Here is a 27,594-nt window from a genome sequence, read left to right on the forward strand (position 1 = left end):
TCAGCTTATATAAGTGATCCTGAGGAAGAACTACATTTGAGGAAGGAAATAATGGGTTTGGTCTTGAACATTTTGGGACCGGAGTTTTATTTAACACATTCAAATTATGAATTTGAGTTAATTGGATATGTAGGTCTAAAAGGAGAAATCTGGGCTGAAGACCAGAATTAGTGGCGTGGTGTATCTATATTCATTAAATCAGTGAAAATATATGAGATTTCCTAAGGATAAATGTTACAGTGAAAAGAGACAGGTGCCCATGACAAGGTTTCAAGAAATTCCAGTTTTAAGGAAGGATAAAGGAAAATGAATTAGCAAAGGAGATAGAGAAACAAGCAGAGATGTAGGAGAAAATCTACAAAAGTAAGACATCACAGAAGCCCCCAGAAGAGTTTTCCAGCAGGAAGAAGTGACTAACTCTTTCAGGTACTGTCAAGAGGTCTACAAAACTGAGACTAAAAAGTACCTGTTGGGTTTAGTAATACATAGGTTATTGATAATCATAGCAAGTACAGTTGGGGTGGAGTTAAGGGACAGAAGTCAGGTTGGAGTGGTTAAAGGAATGGAGTCAATGAATGTAAACAACTCTTTTGAGTAGTTTGGCTGTGAAAATGGCAGTGAGGTAGGGCAGTGGTTTAACTGAGAAGAAGGTGAAAAAGGCCGCCTTTTTTCCTTTTTTAGAGATGACTTGAAAATGATTAAATGTTGGTGGCATGGAAGCCAAATATTAAGCAAAGGACCACATGATGTGTAAACTTTTTTCTTGTTGAACAGAACTCAGGCACGGGAACCAAGTATCGAACAGAGAGGGACCACATGATGTGTAAACTTATGTGCTTGTGTATTGCTTACTCTTCTACCATTGGTGGACTGACAACCATCACCGGCACTTCTACCAACCTGATCTTCGCTGAGCATTTCAATACGTAAGTAAAGTTATTGGATTGTTGATTTAATAAATAGGTAGCACGTAACTTACAAACGTTATTCTTAACTGACTCAGAGAATTCAGGAACGGAAATTGCTATACTGAGTTAATTCTCCTTTGTTTTTCATCAAAACAACTATAGGTCTAGAGACCTTCCCTTCTACTAAGAGTTAAATATTGAGGACATAGTGAATTAACAGGTGCCTAAAGATTCGCCAAGTCAGCTCAGAAGAGATAACTCCTGGCTGACCATTCTAATCAAATGAAGAAAACATTTCTCATTGCAAATAATACTGCAAATGATAGTTAACTAAAGTGGATAGGGATTATTTGCATAGGAAAATCTATGTAGGTTTTGGGAACTACCATTTGAACTTAAAAGATGAGTGGTGCACAAAGGAGCTAATTACAGAAATCTTGCCTAGAATTCAAAAAGATTTGAAGGATTGGGCAATTGCAAGAAATGGCATAATAAAGTATTCTAAGGACAGATACATGACTCTAAATATGTTTGCAACTGTGATGTTAATCCATCGGAGAACGTGGGGAAATCTGTGGGTAGAGTCAGATAACTTGGGTTAAAAATTCCACAGTTTTCAGACACTTATTTTGTGAATCTGAACAATAAAAAGTGCATTACTCTCCCAAGACTTAAATTTTTCATTACTAAAATAATCACAGTTCAGATGATTATTGTGAGAATTAAATGAAGTAAATTATGTAAAAATATTTGACACTATTTATGAGAGCTCTTGTAAGAACTATTGAAATAATAGTTTGAAAGTCCATGCTTTTACGTGAGGGCTCAAACTGATTCTACACCTGAGATGTATTTTCAAGTACTAATAGAACAGATCATTGTCAGAGTTCCAGCAAGGTGGGCAGCATTAAGGATGCCCTAGAACAGGATTTACGTCTCTTCACAGAAAAATTAGGGTTCCGAATCAGGAAAACTACATTCTTCAAAGCAGATTCACAGATTTTATGAAGTTTCTGAAATTATTTGCAAAATGTTAACACATGCATAGCTTTTCCAAGAAATGTCTCACTCAAAAATGTCACACTCCGTTCTAAAAAGAACAAGAACTGTGTGCAAAGAACAGTGGTATAGCGGTTTAGGACAATCTAACACAGACCACCATGTTTACTGATTGTTTCTATGATTACACATCCATCCTGTATATACTCCAACAGCCAACTTAGAAAGGAATGTTAAATAGGCATCTGGTTTTAAGTGGGAGACCTGAAATTCACTGTGTCAGAGAGGATGTATCCAATGTCTCTCCCAATTCAAGACAGGAAATGTACCTGACCTCTCTCTGAAAGCTAGAATTCTATCCTTTTTCAGAAATTCCCCAAGGAAAGAGATTCCACATTTTGGTCTTCTTGGTAAATATTTTTCTAAAATTTACACCAAAATTTTGTTTTATTCTTGGTGTTAGAGAACTTCTGGTTTCCACCATTCCTATGAGATTGATGGTGTTAAACTAATCCGTACTGAGTTTGCCTTTAGCCTGCAGTCTTGCACAATGTATCAACCAAATTTTCTTTCTTTTATTTAACTGTTCCCTTGACTTTGGGGATGCAGTAATCCATTTCCAGTGACAGATTGGGAACATTGTAGCACTTTAAGTAAAGTGTTTTAGTAACTATTTTCCCTAATTAGCCTATCTTCTAATTCTCCTAATCATGGGAATTTGTACAAAAGTTCTTCAAATTTAGAAAATGCTTAAACATGTACTTTGAAATTTGGTGAGTTTTTTCCTCAAAAGTTTGCTTTAACGTTAGGAATTATACACAAACAGAAAGGAACTCAAAGTATCCCTTCTTGATAGAAAATACTAGAATAGAGGGGGGAAACAACTTTATGTGAAAAAATATAATTGATTATTAAACAAGCCAGGTATTGAACTCACTTTTTCTTAAATATCGGCCCTAAAAATACAACAGCATCTCAAAGCAACAATGGAATGAAATGCATTCAATTTCACTGGAAAAAGTGCCAAAAACTTAAAACTACAGGGGGAAAAAAAGATTTCTATTCTTTGTCCAGATGTTTGGAGCTGGAGAGAAATTGCTCTTTATTTTCAAATATTCTACAATAATGCCACCTTTTCCTCTTGACACTGCTTGCCATCTTTTCTAAAGCAATATTAACAGTCATTTTGTAAAATTTCGTTTTGGATCTTGCCCAGCTCTGTGGGCGCATGAATCCTAAGAATCAATGATTTCCCACCATTGACATCTAGGGAAAGGTGCTATCTTACAAACAATGGGAGGAAGAGAATGGATAACACATTTCAAAACCTTTGTTTATCCATCTATCCGCCTATCCATCACTTACAGATATAAAATGTATTTGTATACAAAATATATCTATATATAAATATATTAGTAAATATATAAATATATTTTTATATATATATATATAATGTCTTTTGTTCTCTTTTTTACACAAAGAATGTAAGAACAATGAATTTTGAGAAAGCTAACTTTTATTCAGTGTAACTAAAAACAAATATTTATCCATTCACTCAGTCAGTCAACAAACATTTGTTGAGGACTAATCATGTACATGATACTGTTTTGAATTCTTTTGGAGAATGCAAAAAATAAAATTTGCCCGGAAGCTTTGAGAGTCTATCTGGTTTTCTAGACAAAACATACATATGTGAAAACCATTAAAATTTTTAAAACATAATGGCATTTGGTTGTTGACATGTAGGAGAGAAGAATATGTATTGAACTCTTGCCAGAAATTTTACACACATTTTAGTGCATACATATTCTGTATACCCTTGCTGTGAAGGTGGCATAGAAAGGTGAGTAAAACATAGGGAGAAAAAAGTTAAAAGAATCAAGACATGGATAGACCCTTGGGAAATACTGACAAGAAAGAAGATGAGAAAAATTTATCAAAGTAGGTAGAGAACCAGGAACATGTGGTGTTTTGAAAGCTAAATAAAACCATTTTCAAAATGCAGGATGAGTCAGGAACAAGCATTGTGGCAGAGGGTCGAGTAGGGTGGTGGCAAAGAAAAGGTTCTGTTCTTATCAGTGTCCTCCAACAAAACACGTGGGAGACGGGGCAGAATTTAAATTGGACAGAGTTAAGATGTGAGTAGTAGCAGGGAGGGGAAAGGAGCTAATTTAAATGATTCTTTCAAGTTTGACAAAACGAAGAAAAGAACACGCATGGTATGACCAGAGACAGAGAGTTCTCTTGGAACAAGGAAGATTTGTAAACAAGGTTTGTTTTACACTCAGGAAGGAAACTGTAAAAGAGATATGCGACGTTTTAAAAGAGAGAGAAAGAGAGAGAGAAGAATATTGATTGGCTAGGTGTCAGGTAGAAGCAGAATGCAATTAGAAACAAGAGTGGAAATGTTAGTCTTGGAAAAGAAGGACATGTCATCCTGAGTAATAATGAGGCGCAAGTAGAGAAAAAGTGAAGACAGAGAAATTTCAGATCATGTATGCAAGTCCCTTGTTTCACAGATGAGGAAACTGAGGCTCAGAGACTTTAAAGATTTATTTATTTATTTGAGAGAGAGAGAGAGAGAGCACAAGTGGGATAGGCAGAGGGAAAGGGAGAGAGAATCTGAAGCAGATTCTGCACTGAGCGTGGAGCCTGACTCGGGGCTCGATCTCATGAGCCTGAGTTCATGACCTGAGCCCAAACCAAGAGTTGGACACTTAACCTACTGTACCACCCAGGTGTCCCAAGGCTCAGACACTTTAAGTGATGATCACTAGTTAATGGAGGAACTGCCAGGTGAAGGCAGATGGCCTGAGTCCCAGTGCTCTTTCCACCCACAGCCTCTCTGTCTCACAGACCATGTGTGAGGGTGCCAACTTGGCAAAATTCTAAAAAAGCAAATTTGCTGCCAGTAGCAAGAAGGACTACATCAGTATTCACATTCATGGGTTGCATTTTCTTGTTATAAAATATAAGCATGCGTACAAAACAAATGGTATTTGAAATAGTTGCAAAGCTAAGTGTGTGGCTAGTTAGACTGGACTATCCCCTTGTTGTCATGAGCTGATATATAGCTTGGAAGGTGATTTTCAGAATAATACTAACAAGATGGAGCTAATTATCTAACTCAACTATAAAGTATGAAATTTCTCACATTCTAAATCTTTGAATCTAGCGCCATGAGTACCTAAATTCTGATTCATCCGTGATTAATTGATCATTAGCCTTAACTAATCCTTAGAATAGAAGATTCTGGAAATATTTTTTTGCTCTATGCACCTCCTGTTACAACCTTACAGATTTGTTAGGTTTTTATTGGTTCCCCATTAGGTAAATCCTGTTTGACCAGTGCTCTCTACCTGACCCTTTCTCCATTCTGCTCCACTGATAATATTTCCAGTCATCACCCAATCTCCTCCTTTCCTGACAATATTGTTAATAAATACCACCCTGCAATTAACCCATTTCTTCCTACTCTGGTTCTTGAAAGACCTGCCAACTCTGTCAATGTCTTTCTCTACTTGTGTGGATGCTGTTTCATCTGAAACTCTGTTCAGTTACTCCTATACCGCCATTCGCATCTCCTATCATAAATTATATTCACATTTCTATAAATCTTTCTCATCCACACTCATGCAGGCCGTCATCGCTGATGACTTGCAGTCTTGTAGCGTCTGCATGAATCGTTGTCTCATTCTTTTAGCACAAGATCATAGATGATCAAGAAACATTGGCTGATATGAACTGTACCAAGACATAAATGAAGTGCTTATTGTTCTTGGGAACCATCTAAATAACTAAATAATCTTTTGATATTAAAATTATGCTATTAAAAGGAGTAGTATTAGAGACAATTACTGCTTTCATAGCAGAGTAGTTTTGGTACATCAGTATTATATAACAGATAAAATAGCTATTAGTTAAGCCCAAAAAAACAAATCTACCAGATTAAAATGGAAGATTATTATAAGTAATATTTCATAGCTTGTTAATTATCAAAGTATATTTTTCAGCTTGTGGGTGTCAGCTGTGAAATATGTGGGTATACAAAGAGCATGGAAGGAAGTTTTATTATCAATAATTAGCACAGTCACTGTTACTAATTATGTGTTAAATTATAACTACTCTATGTTCACAAACTAAACAATGGTAAAATAGATGTGTTTGTAGGTGCCCTACATTCAAAGCCCACCTTCCTAACCTTTCTTCTTATCTAATTACAGAGGGAGAAGGTAAGCCAGTTACCTAGCAATAGCTACCTTCAAAAGTTACCACGATTTTCCTCTGGAGAGATGAGCAATTCTATTTCTCAGAAATAATCGCTCTGGCAAATACTATAGAAGAAATTTCAGTATTGCAGAGTTTGGACTCTGACCTTGGCTCAGATTTCAGTCTTACCATATATTAGTTTAACTTCTGTGAACATGAGTTCCTTCATCTGCAAAATGGGGGTGATACTAGAACTTACTATTATGAGGATTAAATGGGATAATGCATGCATGGCTCTTAGCAAGAGGGCCTGGTGCATAGGAAATTGTCAGTAAAGCTAGCTGTTGTTGCTGCTGATTCTATTTTTGCTATTGCTATTAGAAATATAAGCTTGGCTCATGAATAGCAAGTAGTTAATATTTGAAAAGAAACGTCTCCAAATACACAAATACAAAACCAAAAAGTGGCTTTGACTCAGAAATGATCAAGGCAGTCATTAATCAAAAGGACTATAATCAGGGTGGACACCACTTATAGTGCTCTAAAGGACAAAATTGGTTTCAAGGTTGTAAACTTCCACAACTACATCCATTCTTTTAAGGCCAATTCTGTGTATTTCAGTAGTATCAATGCTATCATCGTTTTGTCATTGGGCTTGAGAACTGTAACAAGACTGTCCTCCTGAGCTTCAACAATGACAGGCACACATGCTTCAGGTCAAAGCATGTCTCTGTTATGGTGAAATCATTTCTATAGTGCTCTAAGATGTCCTTACAACATCAAGTTTGTACCCTGGCTTATGGATTTTTTCAATATACATGGAACTTTCTATTTTCACTTGGGCTTTATTTTTTTTTTATTTTTTATTTTTTTATAATAATTTTTTATTATGTTAAGTTAGTCACCATACAGTACATTCCTAGTTTTTAATGTAATGTTCCATGATTCTTTACTTGTGTATAACACCCAGTGCACCATGCAATACGTGCCCTCCTTAATACCCATCACCGGCCTATCCCAATCCCCCACCCCCCTCCCCTCTGAAGCCCTCAGTTTGTTTCCCAGAGTCCATAGTCTCTCATGGTTCATTCCCCCTTCTGTTTACCCCCCCCTTCCTTCTTCCCTTTCTTCTCCTACCGATCTTCCTATTTCTTATGTTCCATAAATGAGTGAAACCATATGATAATTGTCTTTCTCTGCTTGACTTATTTCACTTAGCATTATCTCCTCCAGTCCCATCCACGTTGCTGCAAATGTTGTGAAATCGTTCTTTTTGATGGCTGAGTAATATTCCATTGTATATATGGATCACATCTTCTTAATCTAGTCATCTGTTGAAGGGCATCTCGGCTCTTTCCACAATTTAGCTGTTGTGGACAATGCTGCTATGAACACTGGGGTGCATATGGCCCTTCTCTTCACTACGTCTGTATCTTTGGGGTAAATACCCAGTAGTGCAATTGCTGGATCATAGGGTAGCTCAATTTTTAACTTTTTAAGGGACCTCCACACTGTTTTCCAAAGTGGCTGTACCAACTTGCATTCCCACCAACAGTGTAAGCGGGATCCCCTTTCTCCACATCCTCTCCAACATTTGTTGTTTCCTGCCTTGTCAATTTTTGCCATTCTAACTGGCTTAAGGTGGTATCTCCAGGTGGTTTTGATTTGAATTTCCCTGATGGCTAATGACTTTGCACATTTTTTCATGTGTCTGTTAGCCATTTGTATGTCTACATTAGAAAAGTGTCTGTTCATATCTTCTGCCCATTTTTTGATTTGATTATTTGTTTCCCATGTATTGAGCTTGAGAAGTTCTTTGTTGATCTTGGATGCTAATCTTTTATCTGTAGTGTGATTTGCATGATTTGCAAATATCTTCTCCCATTCTGTGGGCTGCCTCTTAGTTTTTTTTTTTTTTTGACTGTTTCCTTGGCTGTACAGAAGCTTTTTATCTTGATGAAGTCCCACGAGTTCATTTTTTCTTTTGTTTCTCTTGCCTTTGGAGAGGTGTCATGAAAAAAGTTGCTGTGGCCGATGTCAAAGAAGTTATAGTCTATGTTCTCCTCTATGATTTTGATGGGTTCCTGTCTCACATCGAGGTCTTTCATCCATTTGGAGTTTATCTTTGTGTATGGTGTGAGAGAGTGGTCAAGTTTCATTCTTTTGCATGTAGCTGTCCAATTTTCCCAGCACAATTTATTGAAGAGACTGTCTTTTTTCCACTGGATGTTTTTTCCTGCTTTGTCAAAGATTAGTTGCTCATAGAGCTGAGGGTCCATTTCTGGGGTCTCTATTCTGTTCCATTGGTCTATGTGTCTTTTTTTGTGCCAGTACCATGCTGTCTTTGTGATCACAGCTTTGTAGTACAGCTTGAAATCAGGCAACGTGATGCCTCCAGCTTTGTTTTTCCTTTTCAGCAATTCCTTGGCAATTTGGGGCCTTTTCTGGTTCCACACAAATTTAAGGGCTGTTTGTTCCAGTTCTTTGAAAAATGTCATTGGTATTTTGATCGGGATGGCATTGAAAGTGTAGATTGCTCTGGGTAGGATAGACATTTTAACTATGTTAATTCTTCTGATCCATGAGCATGGAATATTTTTCCATCTTTTTGTGTCTTCTTCAATGTCTTTCAAGAGTGATTTGTAGTTTCTAGAATATAGATCCTTTACATCTCTGGTTAAGTTAATTCTGAGATAATGTATGATTTTTGGTGCTATTGTAAATGGAATGGGTTCCCTAATTTCTCTTTCTTCAGTATCACTGTTTATGTATAGAAATGCAACTGATTTCTGACCATTGATTTTGTATCCTGCCACATTACTGAATTGCTCTATAACTTCTAGTAGTTTGGGGGTGGAGTCTTTTGGGTTTTCCATATAAAGTATCATGTCATCTGCGAAGAGAGACAGTTTGACTTCTTCTTTGCCAATTTGGATACCTTTTATCCCTTTTTGTTGTCTGATTGCTGTTGCAAGGACTTCTAGTACTATGTTGAATATTAATGGCGAGAGTGGGCATCCTTGTCATGTTCCTGATCTTAAGGGAAAGGCTTTCAGCTTTTCCCCATTGAGAATGATATTCACTGTAGGCTTTTCATAGATGGTTTTTATGAAATTGAGGAATGTACCCTCTATCCCTACACTCTGAAGGGTTTTAATCAGGAAAGGATGCTGTATTTTGTGAAATGCTTTTTCTGCATCAATTGAGAGGATCATATGGTTCTTGACTCTTTTCTTGTTGATATGATCTATCACACTGATCGATTTGCGAATGTTGAACCACCCTTGCATCCCAGGGATGAATCCCACTTGGTCATGATGGATAATCCTTTTAATGTACTGTTGGATCCTATCAGCTAGGATCTTGTTGAGAATTTTGGCATCCATATGAAAAGACGTTGTATTTTAAACACCCCTCCTGGGGTAAAACTTCTGCTTGACTGTACAATCTGTGACCTTGAAGAATCCATTTATCCTTCTGAGACTTAGTGTCTTCCTGTGTAAAATGGAAATATAATGCTTTCCTCACAGGATTTATGTTAGCATTAAATATGCTTAGCACATCTGCTCATTCCTAAACCTCTGCTTGACCTCTAAAACTTAGATGCCCCAGGGTGCACTCCCTGTTCCTCTTATCTCCATTTTCTCCCGAAATTTTCACACCCATTTCTGTGGTTTATAATATCACCTATATGTTGGCAACTACCTATTTTATGTCTCTAACCTGCCCTCTGCTCTCAGTTCCAAACCACTTACCTAACTGCCCATTCAACAAGACCACTTGGAAACCTAAGGGACATCTCAGATTAACATGTCCATTGCTGTGTTTTTGACCCACCACTCTCTTACCCGTCTGCCAACCTGTTCTTCCCTCAGACTTCATTTCAATAAACGGCACTTATTCCCCATTTCTCCACATTTTGTTCCAAAAATATTTAAAACCAATGGTCTTCTCTTCATCTTCACTGCTACCAATCTGACTTCAACTAAAAGCTACTCTACCCACTACTCTTTTCTACTCTATTCCTCTGCCAAACTTCTTTTATCTTCTAATAAATCTCCTTGTGTTTTTGTTTTCTGTTACTATTTTACAAATTATCATTAACAGTGGCTTAAAACAGCATGAATTTATAACCTCATAATTTCCGTGGGTCAGGATTTCTAGGCCCAAGTTATCTGAGTCCCTTGCTTAGGATCTCGCCAGGCTGAAATCAAGGTGGTAGCTGGGCCTCAAATCTGCACAGAAAGTCAGGGCCCTATTCCAAGATTATTCCGGTTGTTGAATTCAGCTCCCTGTGGTTGAATTACCAAGGTGCCTGTTTTATTGCTGACTATTTGGCAGGGGGTCACCCTCAGCTTCTAGAGGCTATGCCTAGATCCTTGCCACGTAGCCCCTTTCTCTGGCTATATGGAAGCTCACTTGTTTAGGCCAGCAGGAAAGGCTGCCTTTTAAGGGCTCACCTGATGAAGTCAGACCCAGCCAAGTCTCCCTTTTGAGTAACTCAAAGTCTATCAATGGGGACCTTGGTTACCGCTGCAAAATCCCTTCACTTTTTCCATAAAAGAACCTAATCGCAGGAATGAAATCTCACCATATTCACAAATTCATCCACACAGAAGGAGAGATGATTATACAAGAAATGTATACCAGGGGTAGAAATCTAGGGGGTCATCTTGGAATTCTGTCTATCATCCCATGACTTCCACTCTTGTTGCCTTCAATCCTAAGGATCCATCTAACCAGTATGTTTTATGTTAATCACAAATTTACATAGACTTTAAATTAGATCATGTCACTAACTTATTTACTATATTCCAATTACTCCTAATTGCATTCGTACTAAAATTCAAATTCCTTCTGATGGCCTATAAGTTTTTCTATGATCTGACTCCTGCTGGCTACTTCTGAGACTATTTCATGTCAGTAACTTTAGCTCACCACCCATAGCCATACTGGCCTTCTGATCCCCAAATATTCTACACTTATTCCTACCGCAGGGCCTTTGTACTTGCTTGTTATCTGTCTGGAATGCTGTTTCCCAGTTATTTACATAACTGGCTCTTTCTTGCCATTTAGATCTCATTTCAAACATTACCCTCTTTAACCACACTGTGTAAAATTTCTCCCTCCCCCGAGTAACTTTCTATTACGTTATTTTGTTATATTTTCTGATTCTTTTTATGCTTACTTATTTACTACCTGTGCTTCTCATCTAAATAAAAACTTTATGAGAGCCTGGACTACATCCATCTAATCACTATATCCCCAATATCTAGAAGAGTGCCTGATACATGGCAAACACCCAAAATACACTGTTGGGTGAGAGAAAAGATTCTATCAGAATTAATTGTACTTTACATAGTTCATGATGGAAGAATTCTATATTTACTTTAGGCAGACACTTGCGGTAACTTCACTTATACAGGATATGAGGAAGTGGGGAAAAAAAACAGTGAAACTAATACCTTACAGTATGCCATTCATTCCATTATCATTCGAAATAGTCACTGCAGTCATAAGTATAAAGGTTATGATCATGGAGGCTACTGTCCTGTGTGGTGTTCACTTCCTTACTAAAGAAAGAAACAAAAACAAAACAGAATTTAGCTTTTCCAGGCTTTCATTTTTCTAAATGAATTATCCCTCCAGGCAAAAATTCTAAAAAACCCCTCTTCAGTTAAACAAATTTTACAAGATTGGGTGGGGAGAACAACACAGCCTGATTTCAAGGTGTGAGACACAGATGGTGAAAAATGAAATTGGGTTTAGGGTACTGTTTTGACCCTACTTCTAGTAACATTTCTAAATGCCTTTAGGATGAACAGAGTAACACAGGTCATCAACCTATAATCCAAGTCTAATAAATTGATGGGAAATAAGTGTAAGCATTTCCTCCTTATTACATTTTCTAACTGAAGACAACAAGCATTTTTTTAAGTGAGCAATTCTCAACAGAAGCTCATGGACATGATAAAGCATTTTTCCATGTATAGTTCTCTGTATTCTTGAGCATGTCTTATTCATCATTTGTCATTTCTAATTGCATAATATGTAAGCTAAGCTTTGGATCTTTTTGTGGTAGATAATAATCATCCTCAACTTGCTAACGATAACTCTAGGATCCACAACAACTTCTTATAACCGCAAGGAAATTGTAGGAAACATTAGAAATCTAGAGTTTTAAAAACCCATTATTGTTTTTTAAAAAGTCTTTGCATTTCTTAGCAACCATCCTAAATAGAAGAAGAAATAATTTATAAAGTATGAAAATGTGGCTTATGTTGATGCATGTAGCATGAAACATTTCATTTATTTACTTGACTTTTTTTAAATGGAAAAATACAAAGTGCGATTCAAATAGAACAAGAATTTTAAAAAGCTATCATTTCTATACATTTCTTTATATTTTGTAATTTCAAAAATAATTAAAATATGTAATGGTGTTTTTATTGCTTCTATATATTTTCTGTGCTTTCCAAAGTTCCAGCTCTGTCTTTTTGTCATTGTGTCAAGAAAAAAAATCAAGGACAATTGTTTCTCAAATTTCCTGTTTTCTCCTCGTCTGTCATAAAATAGATAACTATTTGAGAATTTATTTGGAACTTATACTACATTTTGAAAAAATAAACATGAGGTTACCAAAGAAACTGTGCTTGTCTCTGACCACCCCCCAATTTTTTTTATTATTTTGTGATTATGTGGGCTAAAAAGCTGAAAATAACTAGGAGAATAAAGGAAGAGCTCATGTTTTCCACAGAACTTTTAATTGTTTTTAACTGGTCCAGATTTATTCCATTTAACTGAGTCCCAAAGCACTCTCTAATTCTAAGACAGGCTAGCATATGTCTGGTAAGATGGTTACAGTTTATCCAGGGCAGAGGAAACAGAGGGAAAACAGCCGTAGAAGACAATATGGATGGATCAGAGTCCCTTCCCAAGTGCCTGGGATACCAGCTACCACTGTGAAATGGTAGCAGACATTCAGGTCGGTGAAGTTCATTTTCATCTGCTCCCCGTCCGCTTGGCTCGCCTCGCTCACATACTGATGCTTTGAGTGCTAGCAAGAGGCACACATATGCATTCCCACTTCCGGTGCGTTCAGTGAGTGTCAGGCACTGTGCTAGTTCAACAAAGGGAACAAAATCATAACATACCCACTCTTGCTTGCATGGGAGGCAGCAATAATTATGCAGTTGCAGAATCAGGACAAAAGGTAAGAATTAAAACCAAATACTATACGTAACAATGAGAAGGTCCCACCTCTTCCTTCTAGGCTAGGAGCCCAGGAAGGATGTGAACTGCTGCTCCCCAAGGACCATCAGAAAGGATTGCACTTGTACACTCCCATGAATGACTTTTCTGTCTTTTCACACAGGCGCTACCCTGACTGTCATTGCATTAACTTTGGATCATGGTTTATGCTTTCCTTCCCGGCTGCTATTATTATTCTATTATTGTCCTGGATCTGGCTTCATTGGCTTTTCCTAGGATTCAAGTAAGTAAATATTCCATGTTAATCAGATAAATAAAGGTGTCTTGGTTTCCACTTCTCAGCGCTCACCCAGTGCTCTTTCACCCATTTCACGCACATGGAGTTTCTACATTTCTGTTCCTTGGAAAACTGCCACACGTGAGCACTTATTTTAAGGATAAGCTAGAACATCATCTAAACAATGTTGGCTGTGGAGGAGAGTTTGTAAAAAGCAAATCCATCTCATTCTCCTTTGAGTCCTAAGCTAATAATTTATTAATCGGCCAGAAGGGCATAAGGAACTCATTATAATAAGGACCCAGTCCAGCTTGTTAAAGTGGAATTTCAAGAGGTTTTGCCCCTCCTCTTGGTTGTATGTGGGGATTTTGTCTGGTTATGTAGTTACTTTAAACAGTAACATGCAAGATTCCTGCTTCATCCTACCACCAGAATTGGTATGTCCTTGAAAAAATCACATAAAGATGTGAGAGCGTGCCCTGTGGAAAGAATGTTGGATTAGGAATCAGAAGACCAGGGACAAAGTTGTGGCTTCTCACAATGAGTGGTCTTTCTCAGTCTCGGTGTTTTCAACTGGAAAACGATGGAATTTAGCTGGAAGATCAGTCAGATCACTTCCAACGCTGTAATTCTAACACATATGGGTCCAAGATGAAAAATGTCAAATATATGTATTCAAGGAGAATTTGCAAACATTACCTTGGCTGGGACTGAAGCAGGTGGCTCATAAGTACCGATGAGCTACTTAAGTGACTTAAATGACAGCCAGCATTTAAAATTATGAAGGGCTCCACAGCAAAATCTAAAATGCAGCTTTATATATTCAACACACATAACAATACTCCAAAAAGAAAGGGAAAATGACTATAAATCAAACCCAGAGGATCTGTTCCTGAAAAAACAAAACAATTCAAATTCATCTTTATCGGCTTTTATTTACATAATTTCAAGGACCTATGAACAAAACAACATGCTACCTACTAAGCAGGTGTGACTGAAGTCAGCTCTGCTGTACTTGCTTGGAAAAGCAAAGCGCTGTCATCAGGTGGCATTCCATGCCCAGGCCCATATTTTCCAAGCTGAGTCAGATAAGGGCTGGTATTTTTCCCTCTCCATTCCTCTTCCTGGTTTTTCTCCAGAACCTCCAGTTTTGTTAGTAGTGGGAAGATGGTACTGATGATTTTTTTTTTTTAATCTATTTGTCCAGATTGTGGGAGCAGCATGTGGCAGTCCTCCTGCTGAGGCAAATGTGTGGAATGTCACTGGCTTCAGCAGGTGGGCAGCCGTGGGGAGAGGTCAGCTGCATACTAAATGCCCCTTCCTGGAATCCCAGGCCTTTGGGGGTCTATTCAGTTGCACAGGTAGCAATGCACGATGCAAAGGACAGGAATCCCAACTAGGGGAGAAAGCACCAAGTCACAGCCCCACAGCGGTTTCCTACTGTGTCGCCACATATAATGACTTCATAAAAAATGTATGCACCCATTGTCATTATCTTGAAATGGCCCACCATGTATAAAGGAGGAATTAAGAAAATAAAGGGCAGATGTATTGAAAGGTGTTCTGTATGAGATCAAAAATCCTGCGAAGTGCATACATTAGGTAAAGTCCATAAATCATGATCAGTGGCATATTTAAATAGTGCCGTTGCTGTCCGCTGTCAGTTAGACATTACACAGCTTCACGCTCTGGCTAATTTTTCAGTGTCCATTTCAGTCGGTCAGGGTCTTCACCTCCAGAGGTTTTAGATCAACAAACAGAAATTATCAGCCACTCCCCTGGCAGGCCGCCATACATTCTGATTAGTGTGTTGGCTGTTAACACAGTTAACTCACTCATTATAAATGACCCCAGCATACTTGGGAAGAGAAGCTCATCCATCAGTGCCACTGAACGTATTCAAATGAAGAGGTTGATGCATTGTCATATGCTTCATCAGTTCCTTTGTGAAGGCATTAACCTTCATTTGTAGCAAAGCCAATATGGCTTTCGACTTAACTATTTATCATCCCCAACCAAAGAGACCAAGTACATGTGCAGTCTACCAGGTGGAAAACATTTTTTAAGGAGACTCACCTTTTCTTTTTAAGGAGACTCACTTTTTTTTTTTTTTTTAGAGAGAGGGAGAGAGTGGGGGGAGGGGCAGAGGGAGACAGAGAATCTTAAGCAGGCTCCACGACCAGCACAGAGCCCAATGAGGGGCTCAATCTCATGATCCTGAGATCATGACCCAAGAGTCAGATGCTTAACCAACTGAGCCACCCAGGCTCCCTGAGACTCACGTCTTTTTTTAATTCCACTTTTCTGTTCTACAGATGGATCTCAAAGTAGTCCATGGCTCAGTTTCTTATAATGCTAGTATTTATATTGTGACAAGGGGTAAAATTTCAAGACTGGTACTACTCAGTAATTTAGTTAAGATTATAAAAATTAAATATTACTTCATTGATCTTAAATGTAACAACATCCATCTAATTACGTTCAGTGGTTGGAGTGTGCACAGGGGAATGATTTTGAATGGTAGGATGGATGATTTAAGAATCGAGGAAACTCTGTTCCTTCAAAGGAAATAATAGTTTAAACAAGTCTGAGTAGCAGAGCTACAGAAAAACTAAGTAAATAAAAGGTCTGTGTGTGAGGGCTACATTCACACCATCTTAGTCATCCTAGTTTCTCCCTCATGTGTATCCTCGTTTAGCCCAACGATTTTACAAGACATTATCCTGCACTCTTTCTTTTTCTAAGACTGCTTTTGTTGAAGTATGATTGGCACACAAAAAGCCACAGATATTTAATGTATACAACCTGATGTGTTTGGAGATACACGTACCCCCATGAACCATCATTAATGTGAAGGCCATAAATTTTTCCATCACCTCCCAAAGTTTCCTCTTGCCCCCTTTGCTTTTTGAGGTTTTTTTTTTCATTTTTTCCTTTTATGGTAAAAGCACTTATCATAAGACCTACCCTCTGAGTAAATTTTTAAGTCTACAAAACAGTGTTGTGAATCACAGGCCTTATTTTGTGCAGTAGATCTCCAGAACTTACTTATTTTTCATAACTGAAACTTTGTAGCCTTTGACTAACACCTCCTCATTTCTGTCTCCTTTCGTTCCCTGGCAAACAACTGTTTTACTCTCTGCTTTCATGTGTTTGACTATTTTAGAGTCTACATATAAGTAAGATCAGACAATATTTGTTGTTCTGTGTCTGGCTTATTTCACTTAGCATAATGTCCTCCAAGTCCAACTGTGTTGTGACAAATGGCAGGATGTCCTGGTTCTTTAAGGCTGAATAATATTCCATTGTGTGTATGTACCACCTTTTCTTTTCCCTCTGTACCACTTTTTCTTTATCCGCTTGTTTGTCGATGGACATCTCAGTGGTTTCCATGTCTTGGCTATTGTCAATAATGTTGCAGTGGACATGTGAATGCAGGTATCTCTTCAGGTCCAGATTTCAGTTCCTTAGGATATACACTCAGAAGTGCCTTCCCTACCCACATAATGTAATCTAACTGAGCTACTTACAGATATTCCAAAAGGTAGAACATAAGAATTGAGCCATTTGCTCATTTGTTTAATCCCCTGGAGGGATTTTTAAAAATCTAATCCTAGAGCAGTACTTTGGAAAAAAAGTTTTGAAGACCCTGGACTTCAGGAAAGAAAAACGAGTCACAAGGGAAAGGTGTCACTAAAAGCAGCAGCTAAAAGGAATAGAGACTGGCAGTTACTATTGGCAAGAGGTGGAAAACTATCTAGTAGATTCTATTAGGACATAAGGGATGAAGAAACTTGAAGAAAAAAATGTAATAGAGTTGGTTTTTGTTCTGAGAAGAGCTCTAGCTTAGACTCTGCTCACGAGCAGTGTACGTGCCTTCTCTGCCCTCGCGTATGGCTCGAGTCCAGTGTATTCTGTGCAAGCTGATGGAGCTGACAACCAGCTGTCTCGTAAATTTGAGCAAGGTACTGTGGAGCTGATGAGTCACGTATTTGTTGTCCGTGCCAGTGTTGAGAGTTCCTGCACCAGAGCAAACATCCGTGCCCCTGCCCCGCCTTCCAATAGCTCATTATCTAACTAGTGAGATAAAACATATCCATGTGCAGCAATTAACAATCAAGAGGGACAATAAAGAAATTAAAATCTGTAACCATCAGGTATATAATAAAGGGTTAAATTGGAGATGAGCAGCACATGGCAAAATTCCAATGGTGTGAACAGACTTAGAAAAGGAAGAGATCGGGGGAAGATGTGTGAAAATATGGAGCAAAACTCAAGCCTTGAAAATTGAGCAAACCAGGCCAAACAGGAAAAAGGAGAAAGGACATTCAAAGAAGGAGAAGGGGGTATAGGCATTACACACAGATTTCTGTTCGTGGCAGGGAGATTAGTATTTTATAAAGCTCTTGCTCTTCTATAAAGGGAGAATTCTTTGCTTAACAGGCCCCATTATTCTTTGCAGTTTTAAGGAGATGTTCAAATGTGGCAAGACCAAAACAGCTAAACAAAAAGCGTGCGCTGAGGTGATTAAACAGGAATATCAAAAACTTGGGCCAATGAGGTAAGACACACAAGCACGCGGGCATACCTGCAACCACACTCATCCTCGCACGGACACACATTGCTTATACTGCAAGTATTTGTTTAAAGCGAAACGTGCCCTTAATTGTCTGTAGTGTATTTAGAACACCTGATAAGGGCCTTGAACATGCTAACCCTCGTAAATATAACTAACGTGGCAAGATACATGCTTTTGTCTGACTAAAATTTACCAGATAGAATGAAAAGAAGCCAAAGACCCACAGAGGAGTCAAGTCCTTTTCTAACTGTGCAGATTCTCTCAAATTATTGACACAGAATCATCTGGTTTTTACAGCATTTAGTGTTCTGCTAAGATTACTCTGCCAGTAGCTCAGGGAGTTTCTACAAGTGTCCTGACTGAGAAGATAAACAAAAGGATTGGAATTTTCCCACAGGTATCAGGAAATTGTGACCTTGGTCCTCTTCACTGTAATGGCTCTGCTGTGGTTTAGCCGAGATCCTGGGTTTGTTTCTGGTTGGTCTGCGCTTTTTCCCGAGTAAGCGTTCCATGTTATGTTTGTCAACCCTTCCTGTTTTATTCTGTTTCTCTCTGGGTGGTTCCTATAACTCTGAAAGATTGTATGGGACTCTTTTCCTTTCTTTCCATTGAAAATATTATTTAATTCTAATGTTTTCAGTAAAAAAAAAAAAAAGAAGGTATGGAATGAAATCTAAGGTAAGACTGCAGATAAGATAATCATGACACTGTGACTAAAAGTCCGGCTCCTTTAGACAAGGCTATTCCCATCCTTACAAAATTAGGAATGTAAACTGCAGGAAAGCCATGTTCCGTGGTGGTTAGGAGTATGGACCTCGGAGCTGCACTGCTTGGGTCTCATTCCTGGCTCTTCCACTTTGGGCAAGTCACTTACCAATCAGTTTCATCTGCAAAATGAAACCAGTAATGGCACTTAAGGATTGTGCTGCCCTTCTCCCTACATAAGTACAAGATAAATGTTTATTATGTGAGATAAATGCCAGTCCTTCCTTGTTAATAACCTGATATGGATTCACATTCTGTGGTTTTTGCCAACTTATTTTCTTATTCAGTTCACTATCTTGTCTTTTTCTCCAATTATGTTCATTTTTAAACTAGTTCACTATAAATCTATCCCTGCCCCTATTCTGTAGATAAGGAATTCCTGAATAAGTAATAAAACTGATTCTACAAACTAATGTTAGAAGCTGGGTCGAGTTAATTTTATCTCACAGTGTCTTCTAGACCAGCAGTCATACTGAGTCATATGAAGTGAGGGGGACGACGATAGCATGATTTTCTAAATTAAGGACCATCCTACATATCAATATAAATACTTTGGTTTTGAAATTTGTGTTGTTAATCCATCTTCCACTGAAGTACTCTGGTTCCTAAATTGAGCAGATCTCTGACGACGACTTCCTGTCTCACATCCCACAGCAAGAATCCATGTTTGTGGGGACAGAATCCAAAATTGTTTGGGTTAAAAGTATTCTGCCCACATGGAACAAAGAACCCCCTCTCTCTTGAATCAGAGTCTTCTGGCTATAGAGGCGTTGTCCACATGTTTTAGAGGCGCAAAGTCTGCGTGCAGATTCCTGGTGAACGCACAAGTGCACCAATGCATGTGGTAGCATGTTTCCAGGGATCAGCTTCAGCTGATAAACTTCTTGTTTAGAACTAAGACTTTTCACTTTAAAAAGTCTAAACAAAAGGCAGCACCCAGTTACTCAAAGCAAGCTATTCATAGCAAACTATCATTTAACAGTTTGAGTATTACTTTTTAGTTTTATAACAGGTCCTAAACCAACATAAAGTAATTATTTTCCTTTTTAAAATCCCACTCCTATTACCTGAGGCAGGGAGAGTCCTCTCTAAACACCAGTGTGTAAAAACCAAATGAAATCAGACAGTAGCTAATAAAAACCAGGAAGAAATCCCAGTAGGAAATTCAAAATAATCAGTTTCTAATTTCTATTCCTTACAGAAGGAAAGTGTAATTCAGGAGATGTTTTGTTTGCGCAGAGCAGAGTGTATTTGCTATAGACAGGTGCTCATGTTACCTAGAATTCTGAGAGAAAACAATGGGAAAAGGAACAAAGGTTTGAGAGAAGAATGGATTTGAAGATATAAATCTGATAACTTTGATTCATAAATTGCCAAAGCAAATAAAATTTGTGTAAGCTTAATATTTTGTAATAGTGAGACAACCTTTGTTCATAAGAAACTAAAAATAAAATGAAAATAAACTAATAATAAAATAATTACAGTTTTAAAAGTCTTTGAAGCAAAATTACTTCAGTATTTATGGCTTTATTTTATTTAAAGTATATTCTATGGAATATATTTATAATATTAGAGATTTTAAGCATTTCGAATTTCCAAAGATAGAATGATATATCTAGATTTATAGCTACCACCTAATGTTTTCATTCCATCTGTTTGAACCTGGACTGAATTCAATGTGTCTTTTCATATAAAACAAAATCAGATTACATGATGCCTGACCTAATTTGGCAAAAATATCATAAAAAATTACAACTCAAATAAAAGTAAAAAGGAACAATAAAATAATATTTGTTAAGTTTGTTGAATAAATTACACCAAGAAAGCTTTATACTCAGCAAAGAAATAAATAAAATCGGTATTTAAGGAAAACGGACTCCTTTGTAAAGTTGTCAGATTGAATAAAATAATGCATTCCTTGATTATTTAGACTGCTCAAGTAAATCACAGAAATGGAGAGCTTCTATAGTCTGTACGCATTACTGAGTTACAGGGAGAAAAATAACCTCTAGGGTGTACATGTGTCTTCTCAGACTACAAAGATTCACTGGTTAATATTGCTGAATCTTAAAATTGAGTTCTAATTTTTTATGTCTGTTTTATTCATATCTGGTTTCCAGGTGCTCTTAACTGTTGAGGCTTCTGGGAGCCTCTCTTACTTGCTGGAATGGCCTGCTGATTCTAAGACCCCATCTGTTCCTGAATCACTCTTAATTTGTACAGTGATCATTTATGAGTGTCTCATAAACCATTCTAATAATTAATATTCTTGATTAAGTTTCATAGGGTGCAAAGCATTAAATGGGTTGATTTCATTTATAGGATATGGCTAGGGCCTATAATCACAGTAGCAGATGTTATATCTTAGAAAAACAGATCAATTTCTTTTCATAAGTTACAGAAGAGTTTTAGAGGACTCCAGAAACACCCTTTCCTTGCCACAATTCAATAGTAGGATGTTATACAACAATTATACTGGGCTTTGCCTAGTCTAGCAATTTTTTTGGCCTCAATTCTCTGCCAGTATAATTAAAAGAAATAATTCAAAGAAAAAATTGTTTGCCAAATCCTTAAGCTTTACCTAAAAAGGACATTGCCGTGTTGGCCTACTATGTCAGTGTGTGTAGTCATGGTTTTGAAAATAAGGAGACATGTGGAAACAATGGGAACATGGTCTGAGATTTTTGGCTTCACTAAGTTATATCATTTGGTTGGAAATCCATAGATTTTAGACCAGATTACTGAATAAATAACCTGTACCATCACTACTACTTGTATGCCAATAGCATAGTCAACTGCTGTTCAGTTCATGCAAATTCTTGATGCCATTTTTTAATGTACACTTCTGTCCTTTTTCAGGTATCCTGGTTTTGCTACAGATTCAACTGTTGCCTTACTTATAGGAATCCTATTCTTTCTTATCCCAGCTAAGAGATTGACTAAAACTACACCTACAGGAGAAATTGGTTGAGTATTATTTATAATTCTGAATGAATTTGACAGAAGAGCAAAAATTACAAAATTCCATTGGTTTCAGTTAGCACTTGGAACAGAAGGAATGGACATGCTCACACAGCCCCTGGCTTAGCATGCCCTGGGTGCACACCGCAACCCTTATGCAGCCAGCACATGTCCTTCCCCTACAAGAAGGATCATCTTACTTGGCAGAAGTGAGAACTAGATTTCCTTATGCACCATGGTTAGGATTCCACTTGAAGTGACACTGTTTGGTCCACAATAAACCCACTTCCCCTGCCATAATCAGAATTAATCTTGCTATTGGCAAACATAGGAACAAGAACTTGGAAGTCACACTTCATGATGAGCCCTTGGTAATAAATGCTGAGGATCTAAAAAGGTGAGGAGTTTCAAGGGAAAGAGCATTTACAGCCTCATATTAATCCTGGAGAGAATGCAAATCAAGCCCACCCTTCAGAACCTAGTGTCACAAATGAAAGGCGAGCTATTCAGTGCGAGCATTCATTGTCTTTATAATACATGGACAAAAAAGCATGTTTATGTGAACATACCCTCCTTCCCCTAACACACACATACTTTTAAAACATAAGATTCATCCATATCTGTGCTTTATACTAATACAGCATGTTTTGGGTAATCAGATTCCTATGTTGTTATTGTGGGACAGTTTAAAATTGTTTGGGAATAGTCTAGTAGAGTTGTGGGGTTTTTTGTGGTTGGGTTTTCTTTTATTTCTCTCTTTTCCTTCTTTTTTTACTTGGATGGAACTGGAATTCATGCAGTTAGGTTGGCCCACCTGACTCCCTGAGTCCAAATTGATAAATGACTAAAGAGTCAGATATCTATGACATGATATATGTAAATAACATAGCTTTGATATAAGTGCCTTTTGTTCTTTACCTGAAACTAAAACATCTCAAAGTGTGTTATAAGGAGTTATTAAAGGACAGAGTAATAATTTCTATGAGACCCTGAGGACGCTGACCATTGCACACAAAGCCCTAAGGCCTTTCAGTGGCAAGTGTTGAAGAACCAATGCTTGGCTTAACTTTCCTGGCTCCCACATTTGAATCCCCCTCTCAGAAAGAACCTTGCTTCTGTTGGGGAGAAAGAATTTTATTTGCCCTTCAGGATCCTTCTTGCTGGACTAAGAATCCAGTTGACATGAGACAGATTCATGATAGGAAGTCAAATTTAACAGTGTACATACAGGGAATCCACACAGACATGGAAGTTCCAAAGACAGTGAGGCAACATGACACTTATATGAGCTAAGAAGAGGGGTAGGGGTCTGAGGATACAAAGAGGAGAAAGACCATTTGCAGGAAGGTAAAAGGAAATGTTTGGAAAACAAAGGGTGCCTAATTATGCAGATAAGTTTCTTAGGTAAAGAGGAATCTTTATTAATCCCTCTCTCTTCTGGGTACAAGCAGGTAGTTGAGGGGGAGGCCAAGAGCTTTTTCTGAATCTGCTGGGTTTTGATTGCTTTTAACTCAAAATAATGGTCATGCTAAAGTGGCCCATCTTGGGGCAGCCTGCACTTGGACCCCATATCCCTATCCACCATTTTCTCTCTTCTCATTCTTCAACTCTGTTCTCCCTGATAAACTCACTCACACTAGGTTTAAAAATGACAAATAAGACATCATAAATTTTACATGAGAGATACATTTCAGAGATGTTTGCATCTTAACAGGATATATACCTTAATTCAAGTAAGAAATAGCAAAATTTCCATCAATGGTGATGGTAGGTTTGGTTTAGGTTTGGGGGAAGGAAATAGGAAAGAGTCTTCTTAGTAACCCTAAAATCTACAACAGGCTGATTGTTACACACAAATGTTAAATGGGAATAATATATTCATGGATGACCTTTTTTCTCAATAAATCGAAGGAGCCATTATGACCCAAATATCAAGAGAAATCTTTATGATAATTGCTTTCTAAGAATTTTAAGAGTCTTAAGAATGATACTTAAATTATTTAATCTGAACTTTGATTTTCAACTGAAATCCTGATGAATCTATTATGACCCTCCTCATGATTTGAAAGAAACCAATATTCAAGTAAATATTAGTGAATAAAATTATAATATTACACTGATGATATTAGAACCATTAGCATATTACATTTTGCATAGCAGAGAATAGTACAGTCCGATGCACTATGTTGCCCTTAGTAGGCAAAGATGTTAGTGGAATGAATGAAATGAATGAATGAATGAGTGACATTATATATGACAATGTTATAATCTATCTAAATTTACTTTTAATAGAGCCAACAGATTTTTCCAAGTTATGGCATTTAAAAAAATTTTTTTGTAATGCAATGCTCCACCTCAACCAGGTAGAAATTACTCAAAGTCCAAATCAAGTTCTCTATCTAAAAACAATGTAGGAATATTAAAAACTTCTTATGAGATGGTGATTTAGGATAATAGAAAAAAATGTCATATTGTCATATTTTAAGCAATGTATAACTATAGGACTTGTGTTTTGCAGTTGCTTTTGATTATTCTCCACTGATTACTTGGAAAGAATTCCAGTCATTCATGCCCTGGGATATAGCCATTCTTGTTGGTGGAGGGTTTGCCTTGGCAGACGGCTGTGAGGTAATACTCTGTGCCTAAGATATTTAACAATTAACTAGACTTTTCACAAGAACAGGGGATATTAAGCTTTGGTTGATTCAACTTTATCCTTTCATTTTAATGATGCACATTTCAATAGCCATGCAGTAAGTATACCACACAGATGGGGTGAATTTACTACTTTTTATAGGCTGCAGGCATAAAACATCATTTTTTTATGATGTCCCAACATGTCAAAAGGAATAAAGCAAAGAAGATTAGAATTCTCTCACTTTTTTTTTTTTTTTTTTTTTTAAGAGAGAGAGGGAGAAAGCCAGGGTGGGGTAGACAGGGAGGAGCAGAGAGGGAGAGAGAGAGTCTCAAGCAGACTCCACCCTGAGCACAGAGCCCAACCCTGAGATCACGACCGGAGCCCAAATCAAGAGTCAGACCCTTCACCGACTGAGCTACCCACGCACCCCGAAGATTAGAATTCTTAATCCGTAATTTAGTACTAGAAAATTAACTAAGTTAGAAAAAAATATAAAAATCATATGTACTATGACTCCTAGCAAAACATTTTGTTTATAACTTTAGCTTATTTTGTGATGAATTTGAATAGCTCACAGACTTCCCTTCAATATATCATAGTCCTAAGGCTGTCAAAGAAGGAGAATGAGAAATAATAGTATTTTACTACATCATTTATTTATTACATTATTTATTACATATTAAGTACATTAAAGGTACATTATACATGTTTATTGAATGAAGTCCAGAGAGAATTTTACATAACATAACCATAGCTGATATTGTATTATATCCAATTTTAGGGAGAAATAAAACCACCATGAGAAATAAAGTTGCTATTTCTTTGGCCTATCATCTATCCAGTTTATATAAAGTACAAGTCTGGGAAGGCCTTTGTCACTTGAAAGTCATTGTAGGACTCCTAGAAGAAAAGTGTCTTCTCAAAAAGTCCGTGAAAATTTTTTTACTCTTTGACTAATTAAAAACCTCTCACTTCTGGATTTCATAGCCTTCTGTGAAACACTAAAGCTTAAGGCTGTTTCATTTCCTTAGTCATCAAAGTAAAGACGATGGTGAGAGAGATGCGTTGTGTCCACCCTTTTAGTTTCTGGAAAGTTAAATTTTTAGTCTTCTCAAGACAAATAACTATCTGCTATCTTCTTAATAGCCTGCAGGGAGACTTTTTTGCTTCTGACTTCATTGTCATTTTTTCTGTATGGTATTTGGACACTGAGCTCTCAGCAATACGATTTAGTAATGGGTGAAAATCTTAGAAATTGTCTCAATTCTGAGTGCCACTCACAATGTTGTTTTACGTCTAGATTCGGCTTGCCTTATAGACCACTCAAATTTAAATGATAGAAATATAAGGCAGGGGCACCTGGGTGGCACAGCGGTTGGGCGTCTGTCTTCGGCTCAGGGCGTGATCCCGGCATTATGGGATCGAGACCCACATCAGGCTCTTCTGCTATGAGCCTGCTTCTTCCTCTCCCACTCCCCCTGCTTGTGTTCCCTCTCTCACTGGCTGTCTCTATCTCTGTCGAATAAATAAATAAAATCTTTAAAAAAAAAAAAGAAATATAAGGCAAATTTACTTTTCTACTATTTCAGCAAGAATGAGATCTGGCTTCTGAGAATCAATAACTTCCATTCTTTTGACTGATAATTTGAATTGTGAGGGAGTCAGAATCAGCAATTCCGACATTGCTATGAACTTTGTTCATCTCTGCTTCCCAGAATATCTGTCTGAATTGGACTCTAGATGCTCAAAGGATTTTAAAAGCATTGGCCAGACCCTAGAATTGCAAAATCTAAGAAAATGAAAAGGCATGGACTTCCTCTGATATACTAGGCTCCTCGCTGGCAGAATTAGGGAAACCATGGAGAGAGGTCTATGAAATTCCTAGTACATAGAATTAAATTTCTATGGGATATCTAGAATAACCCTACCCCTGAGTAGGTATACAAAGCCATTAGCTTCAAAAATATGGCTGTGGACAAATATGACCCTAGAAACTGATTTTACAAAGATTTGGAGACATTTACTTTTTAAAAATTTTGTTCCAAACTGTAATTAGTTTGTCAAATGGCCAGAACTAGATAACCCTTCTGGTTGGGAGCCATGAGATAGCAGCTAGCTACTAAAGCATTCAACTTTTTGTAATTCCCTGTCTCTTAAATGCCCCTTAACATTGTTTTAACGTAATCACAGTACACTTAGTGACTCAGGTATGAGTAATAGTCATATACTCATCACGGCAAACTTTAAACATTGATTTAATAAAAAATGTTGATATACGAGTAAAAGAAACAGAGGGACAGGAAATATATGTATGGTGGATGGCATAAGAAAGCTATATCCCTATGTAACATGTTAGAAAGTCAGTACCAATGTCTAAATTTGAAAATTAGGAAAAAGCATAATTTTAAAAATAGTTATAAATAGCTAATATGGGTTGAAAATTGTCTCTGGGGAACACAATTTAGGAGAGGAGAGAGGTAGACCAGAGGGCTGCCATTTTCCTAAAGCCCTATAGTACCACATGACTTGTTAAAATATCCATATATATTAATTAGATAAAATTAAAATTGAATTGAAGGAATGTGGGAAGACAATTCAGATTTCCTAAAGCGTGTCAGTAGTGTTAAAATAAGAGTGATTGAGACCTCCTCCATGTCGAAGCCACGTAGATCTTCCAAACCATGGAAAAATATGAAAGATTAAATTTACACTTTAGAAACTGAGTTCTTAGAGCAAGTGATACATTTTATACATTTAAATTGTGTCTGATTAAAATGAATTGTTAATGAATAACATTGCAATTTCTTTTTTTTAGGAATCAGGACTATCTAAGTGGATAGGAAATAAATTATCTCCTCTAGGTTCATTACCAGTATGGCTGATAATTCTGATATCTTCTTTGCTCGTCACATCTATAACAGAAGTAGCGAGCAATCCAGCTACCATTACCCTCCTTCTCCCTATATTATCTCCATTGGTGAGTATCTCATTTATCTGCTTTTCTACTCATCAAAAGGGTAGTGTCGTACTTTGCTTGTTCTCATAC

The 27,594-nt window shown here is 37.3% G+C and overlaps 1 protein-coding gene across 9 annotated transcripts in view; it reads left to right on the plus strand.

The window, feature by feature from the left end:
- Positions 1 to 27,594, plus strand: part of SLC13A1 (solute carrier family 13 member 1) — a 120,950-nt gene that overhangs the window by 59,675 nt on the left and 33,681 nt on the right. For all 9 annotated transcript variants that reach the window (XR_015723881.1, XM_045792741.2, XM_045792745.2 and 6 more), the window contains exons 7-13: positions 775 to 926; positions 13,492 to 13,611; positions 18,068 to 18,166; positions 18,582 to 18,683; positions 21,809 to 21,915; positions 24,429 to 24,538; positions 27,364 to 27,525. Coding sequence is in view for 8 of the 9 variants with exons in the window: in XM_045792741.2 (XP_045648697.2) it covers positions 775 to 926; positions 13,492 to 13,611; positions 18,068 to 18,166; positions 18,582 to 18,683; positions 21,809 to 21,915; positions 24,429 to 24,538; positions 27,364 to 27,525 (852 nt within the window). In the remaining variant the exon portion in view is untranslated. The remainder of the gene's footprint in view (positions 1 to 774; positions 927 to 13,491; positions 13,612 to 18,067; positions 18,167 to 18,581; positions 18,684 to 21,808; positions 21,916 to 24,428; positions 24,539 to 27,363; positions 27,526 to 27,594) is intronic.

The sequence above is a fragment of the Ursus americanus genome, chromosome 3, assembly GCF_024610735.1.
Source record: "Ursus americanus isolate L20-20 chromosome 3, mUrsAme1.1.p, whole genome shotgun sequence".
In the NCBI taxonomy this organism is placed as follows: Eukaryota; Metazoa; Chordata; class Mammalia; order Carnivora; family Ursidae; genus Ursus; species Ursus americanus.